Raw genomic sequence first — 9,587 nt, forward strand, 5'->3', positions numbered from 1 at the left:
GGGGGGGGGGGGGTAGTCTGATAATTAAGCTATATTGCAACTTTATTTTCTTGAAACCCCATCTCCAAATGCATGTTTATCACACTTCCTTAAGGGTGGATATCTGAGATAATTTGCTCCTGATGCATATTTGGTTGGTCAAGTGTTAGTTTCCCACCTTTGTAGCAATACAGAAACTTTCTATTAGTTCTCTATGGTGATGCTTTAACTTGATGTTGCTTGCATGTCCAGGTCAATTATTTCCCCTCGAGGTTTGATCCTTGTCGTCATGCAGAGCAGTACCCAATTCCTCCTCGCATCTTGACAGGGAAGCGTGACAGGGTAAGCCTTTGTTTATTCTTTTCACCTTGAGTAATCTTGAGCTTTTAATGTGAAGGATATACTCATAAATGATATTTACCAAATTGCTTTGGGCCCTAGGTCCACTGTCTTATGGTATGTGTATATATATTCATTCTCCACCTCGTCAAGGCCTCAACAGCATTCTGCAATTGGAGTTCAAAATTTCTGAGACCAAAATCATGTAATGATGCTTTTAGCAATTTGTCTGTCTGTTATGGTGCTGATAAAGCAACATTACCATTAAATTAGAAGAATGACTGACTTGCAGTCTAGCAGCTTGGCTTGCATTGTGTTGACGTGTGTGAAAATGGTGTTAATGACACCTTATGGCTCATGTCTGTTATCTGCAAGTTTTCTACTTGACTTTCATCTCTGTTCTTGTTCTTTCCCTTTTTTTCTTTTGGTGGTGGTGGTGTTTTTTTTTTTTTTCTTTTTTTTTGGGGGGTGGGGGGGTGGGGTTGTTGCTGTTGTGTTCCAGGGACATTGTGCTTTTATATATTCTTTTTGTACTAAGATCTCTACTCTTTTATTTACAAGCCTTTTACTCTGCTGAAATGCTTTTTCTTTTTCTTTGCTGAAATGGATTTTTATCTTCGTTTACAAATAAAATGCTTATAGAATCTTAGGAAGTTCAGCTAGGTGGTTGCTTCGATTTGATAGGTTGAGCTTCATTTTAAACTGCAGATATCTTAGGTCATTTTTACGAGTTATCCTTTTTTATATACAAAATGTTAAGTAAGATTCGCTTACATATATGGTTGTTTTGTAGTGCATCATTGAGAAAGAGAACAACTTCAAGCAGCCAGGAGAGAGATACAGATCCTGGTCGCCTGACAGGTAAATCAGTTGCTTGGTCATTTTATGTTGACCATTTTTTCACTCCTTTCAAGCACTCGGATATATTCTTCTGCCTTTTTGTTGCAGGCAAGAGAGATTTATCTGCAGATGGATTAATGCTTTATCTGATCCACGAGTCACTCATGAGATACGCACTATTTGGATTTCATATTGGTCACAGGTCTCTTTTTCTTTCCTTTATCATCTTTCTTTAGTTATCTCTATCATGAGAGTGGTAAAACATGCTCAGTAATGCTTTTGCATAAATATGTTGCAGGCTGACAAGTCTCTTGGTGAGAAGATAGCTTCTCGTCTTAATGTAAGGCCCACAATGTGAAGGTGACAACAGTAGGAAAAGGTTTCAAGTTGCTGCGCTGAAGGAGTACTAGTCCAAGAAAACATCCTTTTTTTTTTGGTATGAAGTATAGGTCTGATGATTGTGTTGTAATTTGTACCATTGATTGTGTTGTAATTTGTACCAACAAACTTCAACATGTCACATTAACTGTGACAATGTTGCCGGAATAAATTGCAGTTGTATGTTCTCAAACATCAGTCGATCATTTTCATTTTATCCTTCCGTATTCACTCTCAAGTTCGCCAGTTAAGTAATTGCTGTTTTATTCCAAATATATTCTTTGATAACTATAGTTCAGAAGAGCTGTAAAACTGATTTCTCTCCAAAATTTACCTAATGCTTGTACCATTATCAAGTGTCTAAACTCTAACAGAAGATTATGGTAGCTCCTCTACAATTTTCCAAGCGGAGAAAACAGAAGGAAAGGAAAGCATTATTTAACAGGGGAAGTCTGCCCCTTTATATTTTCTTCTTCTTCTTCGTTGGAGTTGCTCATAGTCAGTTTTCTTATGAAGGTGAGAACCTAATAGATGTTGGAATGGCATAAACGATGATCATGTTAATTCAAAAGGGAAAAATTAATACTTTGGCAAGGTAAGAAGATGTGCGTCAACTATTATCCCGAAGCTTTTTACCTCTTGGGGGTGTGATCCTTCCGCGAACCCCGTATGAAGACATGATACTTTGTGCACCGAGCTGTATTTTTTAACTCAAGATAAGGAAAAAGAAAAAGAAAGCAACTCGGAGGTAAGTTTCATTGTGCCTTCTTTTTTGTGGGTTTCTTATGAAATAAAGGTAAGAAGTCCAATTCATGGGGAATGTTAGTGTTTGTCAATTTTGGTGGCTACATGAACCGCATTACGGGAATAATTGCTTAACCTGGCCACCACATCGAACAGTACGTAGCATAATGCTTCTAAAATCTAAATATTCAATTTGTTGTGTGAGTTGGAATCTATTAAACGTCACTTTCCATTTACTAATCCGGAAATAAAATTCTTTGATAAAGGTACAAATTACTTATTCTATAAAATGACGTCAAAACGATTTGTGCCTTTGATGAAGGAAACAGAGTCATCGTGAGGGGAGTCTCGGAGCAGCGGTTAGAGTTGTGATTTATAGGTCATAGATTCGAGCCTTAATTTTATGTTGTATCAGGATAGTCTGCCTATATCATATCCCTGTGGATATTTTATACACCGAACTGCCTTTTCAAGAAAAGTGACATCGTAACTTAAAAGAAAGGAGGAGATGATCATGGAGCATTTGTTTGTCCTTTTTATAAAGGGGAGAATCTAGTAAGCATTCATTAGTGACAAGTGACACAAAGTCACGTGCAATGATTCCAAAGAATGTAGTCCACAACTCTGCAGTTTCATGTTATACATATTCTTTTATTTCCACTTTGTATTGGGTGATACCCTTTTTTGCTTGAGCCCGACCGGGTTGGATCCGGTCCGGAGCAAGTCGGGGCCATCGAACCCGACCTGGATGCAAGGTAGAACGACGGCCACGTCTACAACCGAGGTCGAGTCATTTCGAGACCGTTACAGAGCTCGAAAGGAATCACCACCGGATGGAGAAACACACAAGGTCGGAAGCCGGGCTCGTAACGGATAACCAAGCGTCGCCGGATATCTCGCCCAAACGTGATTTTCTCAACCACTTCAGGCCATTAAGGCGTAATTACAGGGATCCACGATGTAATCAATTTACCTACCTTATTTTTACCCTTAATCAGAATGTATAAATGGGTATCTCTCTAAATTCTTGTGGGGCATCAAGCACAATTGTTCTAAGCAATATTATATTCTGCGATTATTTACTTTAACAGCAATTGTTGAGTCTTTATCTTTATTTTCCTCAACCTAAAAGCCTTTTGTATCTTTTAGTTCACGGATCCTTAAAACCCCATATAAATTCAATTGTTATCCGGATTCCAGGGAAAACAGTTTGGCGCCCACCGTGGGGCTAAGGATATTGGTGAGCTCTTTGATACTCTTTCTTGACGCATCGCAATACACTGGTTCTTTGCAAAAGAGTCCATCTTACATTCAAATTACCAACTCATAGAATGGCACAGTCAATTAACAACGAACTTGAACAGCAGACAGGAAACAATGGAATGCCCGGGCTCGAAAACCCGATAGATGCCGGTTCCCGGATGGCGCTCAACACTGATCAGGCCTCCGGATCATCGCATAGCGTCCGGGGAGAGGACGATTCGAGGGCCCAGGCAGTCGGCGAAGAGACTATCAACCTTAAAATGATTTTTGACATGCTGCAAGCCCAGCAATCGGCTATAGCTCAGCTCCAGAGCCGGGTCCAGGAGCCTGTCAGGTCCGAGGAGGCTCCCCGTGCAGCTGCAATCATCAATCCAACCCCAGTACAGCCGGAACGGGGTGGGCCGGATGCTGATTCTGCGGTTCTTAGGAGGCTAGAAGAACTGACCGAACGAATCGAAAGGGGGGAGGAAAAAATCGAGGCCAACAATAAAAAAGTAGAAACATACAACTCCAGGGTCGACCAAATACCAGGTGCACCTCCGGTCCTGAAAGGCCTTGACGCTAAAAAGTTTGTACAAAAACCGTTCCCATCCAGTGCCGCCCCAAAACCTATCCCTAAGAAATTTAGAATGCCCGATATCCCGAAGTATAATGGGACCTCGGACCCAAACGAGCATGTGACAGCATACACGTGCGCGATTAAGGGAAACGATCTCGAAGATGATGAAATCGAGTCAATTTTGTTGAAAAAGTTTGGAGAAACCTTGTCCAAGGGGGCAATGACGTGGTATCATAACTTACCGCCAAATTCCATCGATTCGTTCGCCATGTTAGCCGATGCCTTCGTGAAAGCTCACGCCGGGGCAATCAGGGTAGAAACAAGGAAATCCGACCTATTCAAGGTCCGACAGCGCATAAACGAGACACTCCGGGAATTAAATAAATTCAAAACTTATCAATTAACTTCTCAATTATGTCATTCCTTTTCATCTATAATTCCATAATCCAAAACACTCAGTCAAATTTTTATAGATGGTGGAAGACTGTATCTTCTTCCAAGTAACCAATACATTGTTCTTGAAACCGCTAACCAAGATACTTTCTGATTATACACTTATGCCTACTAAAGGGGAGAAACGCGATCAAGCGTAGGAAGGTATTATGCGCCCTAGACCGAGTGAACTACTATGTTGTTTTAGCACTAACAGGAGGAACATTCAAGATGGGCTCCCAGCCAATAACCCCATAACCGAGTTTGGTAAAATATATTTCCATTGAACTGTGTCCGAACATTAATAGTCATTACGCGTGTCTGTCGATCAATCTCCGAGAGCTATATACAAGATCCTCCGGCTCTAAACATAATTCGTCGTAAATAATAAATTCATCAAATTATCCTGAGGATAACGAAAAAATTATAATACAAGATCTAACAAGTCTGTGGACAAGATAAGGGATCTAGAAAAGATAAATATGTCTGAGTGAGAGTATTGAATGGATTTAGATATGAGCTCACACTACGGAGACAACACACTGAGTGGGATAACTTCTAATGATAAGAAACCATTAAATACGCTGAGAGAGGATAGTATATATCAGAATTACGAAACAAGATAATTCTTGTGTTAATTTAAAATGCCGGCGATATGAGGTAACTTACAAAAAATAATTAAACGGGCCTCTCCTGACCTCGCTCAAGCACCGTAAATTGGATACACGAATCGAGAGAGCCATAGCTCATCCACATAGTCCCACGCTAAGCAAACCGCAAATACCATAGCTGAATTACCCACTTAATTCCTTGCAAAGGAAGGCGTACATCCACATGTGTACGCAGGGCGCAATGCGCCGCCAACGAGACGATGTCTCCTCGTCCAAGACTATTGATAGAAGGAACGTGTCCAAAGCGCACAATAGCAGAGTCAAAGTTGTATAGAATACCAAAGACGATACTAATAACATATGTCAGAGCGCTGAACACAGAATACTACCTTCGGAACGAAGACCTCTTTATTCCCTTAGGTCTCTGATAATCAGTTTTCATTATATCGATTACTCATCTAGTACATCGCAGTCCGTGAGCGATAAACCTAAACGTCCAAATCAACAGTAGAAGAGCTGAACGATCCTATTCGTTCGAGTGCGCCAGACCGAAAGCGTATACCTGGGCTCGGTTTAACTACCGAGCTCAGGAAAAAATTTGCTTTCTTATTCTTACTGCTAACGAGGATGTGTTTGCTTGTCCACTTTGGATATGACAGGCATACACCCTGAGGTCACGACTCACAAGTTGAGCAACCAGACCCAAAATTCCGGCCAGTCAACAAAACGAGAAAGGCCCCCAATCCTGAGGTCAAAACAGGCTTTCAATCCACGAGGAGGTAACTAAGTTATTAAACATAGGGTCCATCCGGGAAGTTAAATACCCAGAATGGTTAGCCAACGTAGTCGTAGTACCACAAAAGGGTATAAAATTAAGAATGTGTATAGATTATAAAGATCTAAATAAAGCTTGCCCCAAGGATTCTTTCCCTTTGGCCTAACAATCGATCGAATGATCGATGCCACGGGCCGGCACGGAGACGCTATAGTTTTCTCCGACGCCTATTCCGGATATAATCTCAGATCCGGATGGATTAAGGACGAACCGGAAAAAAACGGTCCTTCATCACTAAGTATGGCAACTTACTGCTATAACGTGATGCCCTTCGGGCTAAGAACGCCGGGGGCCACCGTAACAACGCCTAGTTAACAAGATGTTCGAGAATCAATTAGGCAAAACCATGGAAGTTTAATTATTGATGATATGTTAGTTAAATCCCTGGGCGCAGAGGAACATCTTAACACATTTGCAGGAAACTTTTGCTATATTTAAAGCAATATAACATGAAGCTGAACCCGGAGAAATGCGCGTTCGGGGTCGGATCCGGAAAGTTCCTGGGATTTATGGTGTCCAATAGGGGAATCTGTAGATCATTCCCGGATAAGATTAAGGCAATCGAGGACATAAAGATTTGTCGATACGTAAAGGGCCGTTCCAACGGCTCACGGAGCGCATAGCCGTCTGGGCCGATTCAATATCCGATCCTCTGGATAGGAGCCATCAATTTTTCAATCTTCTAAAGAAGAAGAATGATTTCACGTGGGGACCACAGAATGGCCAGCACTGGCCTAGAGGAACTCAAAAGGTACCTTTCTAATCCACCTTTGTTGCATACTCCGAAAAATCGGAGAGCCTCTATCCTATTACTTGGCCGTATCGGAAGTAGCCGTCAGTGGGGTCCTAGTTAGGGAAGAACAGGGCACCCAGTTCCCATCTACTACGTAAGTAGGACAGCTAGGGGAAGCGGAAACGAAGTATCCTCACCTAAAAATTGGCATTAGCCTAATTGTGCCTCAAGGAAATTAAGCCATACTTCCAAAGTCACCCATACATGTTGTAACTACATACCCATTAAGAAATGTCATGCATAAGCCCGAATTGTCCCGGCCGGCTGGCCAAGTGGGCCATAGAGGTTAGCGAGTACGATTTCCAATATCGGCCTCGAACCTCGATTAAGTGCAAGTAATTTTGGCTGATTTTTATCGCCGATTTCACTGCCAACCCTTATTCCCTGGCCGAAAAGAGCTCCTTGTGACCTTCGGGACTCCGTCCCGGAGTATGGACATTGGTTCCGGAACAGGAGCTTCAAACAGTAAAGGGGTCGGGATTGGGGATCATACTAAACACTCTCTACGGGACTCTTAGGTGCAGTCTATACGGACGAGGAGGTGACTAACAATGAAGCGAGTATGAGGCTATGGTTGCAGGTTTAGAATTAGCCAGGAGCCTCGGTGCCGAAGTGATCGAAGCCAAGTGCGATTCTCTCTTGTGGTAAACCAGACGAAATAAAACGTTCGAGGCAGGGAGAGCGGATGCAACGATATGTCCGACAAACTCCAAAACACCCTGCACAAATTCAAAGAATGGACTCTCCAACACATACCGAGATCAAAAACAGCGAGGCCGATGCCCTCGCCCATCTGGGCTCGACAGTCGAGGACGACGAGCTCGAGTCCGAAAAGGTGGTACAGCTAATGAGGTCGTCGTAGAAGAAGGGCACGCCGAGGTCAACTCAACTAGCCTTACTTGGGACTGGAGAAACAGGTATGTGGACCTATCTAAAAACAGGAAAACTCCCACAGGACCCCAAAGAATCAAGGGCATTAAGAACAAAAGGCGCCCGTTTTTGTTTGGCCGAGGACGGAGTCTTATATAAAAGAACCTTCGGAGGGCCACTCGCCATAATGCCTTGGCCCCGGAGACACAGAGTACGTATTGAGGGAAATCCACGAAGGGGTCATGTGGCAACCATTCGGGCGGGATGCGTTGGTCCGAAAATAATTCGAGCTGGATACTATTGGGTCAACAATGGAAACAGACGTAAGGGAATTTGTACGAAGATGCGACAGGTGTCAAAGACATGCGCCATTCATCCATCAGCCTGCTAGCTGCTGCATTCGGTCATCTCCCATGGCCTTTCATGAAGTGGGGAAATGGACATAGTGGCCCGCTTCCTCAAGCTCCAGGTAAGGCTCAATTTTTCTTTTGGTTACTGATACTTCTCAAATGGGTTGAAGCGCAGGCTTACGAAAAGGTTCGAGAGAAAGAAGTAATCGACTTCCTTTGGACCACGTCGTGTGTCGGTTCGGGATGCCTTCCGAAATAGTATGTGACAATGGGAAACAGTTCGTTGGGAGCAGAGGTATCAAAGATTCTTCGAGATAACAAGATCAAGAGGGTATGGTCAACCGTACCATCCACCGGAAACGGGCAGGCTGAGTCGACCAACAAGACGATCGTTCAGAACTAAAGAAAAGGTTACAAGACGCAAAAGGAAAATGGAGAGAATGCTGCCCGAAATCCTATGGGCCTACCGGACAACCGAAAGGACTAGTACCGACGTGCCATCTTTCTCTTTGGTTTACGGAGCCGAGGCCTTGATCCCAGTCGAGGTGGGCGAACCCAGCGCTAGATTCCGGTATGCAACCGAGGTTACCAACGAAGCAATGCTCATCAGCTTGGATCTTTTAGACGAAAGGAGAGAGGCCACGCACTAGTTTAGGATGGTGCACGCTCAGAAACAAAAGATCGAGAGATATTATACCCGAAGGCTTGTCTTCGACACTTCAATATAGGGGCTTGGTACTAAGAAAGGTCACCCTCAACACTCGAGACCCTAACGAAGGGAAATTAGGACGAACTGGGAAGGCCTTACGCCATTCTGAAGGTAACGGAAAGGGTTCGTACAAGTTAGGAACGATGGATAGGGAAAAATACCCAATAACTGGAATATAGGCCACTTGAAGAGATACTACTGCTAAAGTAAGTCTTCTTCCTTCTTCGCTTCCATAAATTTTTTTTGGAGACTTGTCCTGATCCTAACCCGTGCAGGTCGATGATCGGTCGCTAAGATAAGTTCGGACATCGAGAGACTGAAAGCACGAGCTGCACTCTTTTTTCCTTCGACCGTTTTTGTCCCAACTCGGGTTTTTCGGCAAGTTTTAAGAGGCAGCAAGACACCGTGCTACTATAAGGGTATCCAAGGGTAAATCATTGTATACTAGATCGCCCTCCGAAGAAGGCGAAGGTCAATAAGAATAAATGTAAGGGTCAAACGGCCAAAGCGAGCCGTGCCCAACTGACCTGACCTAATCCGCTCGGATCAGTAAGATGTATTGATTATTACTGCAATAGCAAAGACTATCTGATGCATATTCATATCATAACCTAAAAGATTTTGTTCGACTCTTCGGTATGCTTTCAAGTCCGATCACATAAGACCTCCTCGAGGCACATAAGACCTCCTCAAGACATTCGAACATAAGACCTCCTCGAGGCACATTCGAACATAAGACCTCCTCGAGGCACATTCGAACATAAGACTCCTCGAGGCACATTCGAACATAAGACTCCTCGAGGCACATTCGAACTTAAGACCTCCTCGAGGCACATTCGAACATAGGACCTCCTCGAGGCACATTTGAAGCCCAATAAGACCTCC

The 9,587-nt window shown here is 43.3% G+C and overlaps 1 protein-coding gene across 1 annotated transcript in view; it reads left to right on the forward strand.

Annotated features, from left to right (window-relative positions):
- Positions 1-1,771, forward strand: part of LOC109207119 (catalase isozyme 3-like) — a 5,897-nt gene extending 4,126 nt beyond the window's left edge. The window contains exons 5-8 of the mRNA XM_019370001.1: positions 232-321; positions 1,112-1,179; positions 1,267-1,360; positions 1,457-1,771. Coding sequence (XP_019225546.1) covers positions 232-321; positions 1,112-1,179; positions 1,267-1,360; positions 1,457-1,516 — 312 coding nt within the window. The 3' untranslated portion in view covers positions 1,517-1,771. The remainder of the gene's footprint in view (positions 1-231; positions 322-1,111; positions 1,180-1,266; positions 1,361-1,456) is intronic.
- Positions 1,772-9,587: the final 7,816 nt, after the last annotated feature.

This window comes from Nicotiana attenuata, unplaced genomic scaffold, assembly GCF_001879085.1.
Source record: "Nicotiana attenuata strain UT unplaced genomic scaffold, NIATTr2, whole genome shotgun sequence".
Lineage (NCBI taxonomy): Eukaryota > Viridiplantae > Streptophyta > Magnoliopsida > Solanales > Solanaceae > Nicotiana > Nicotiana attenuata.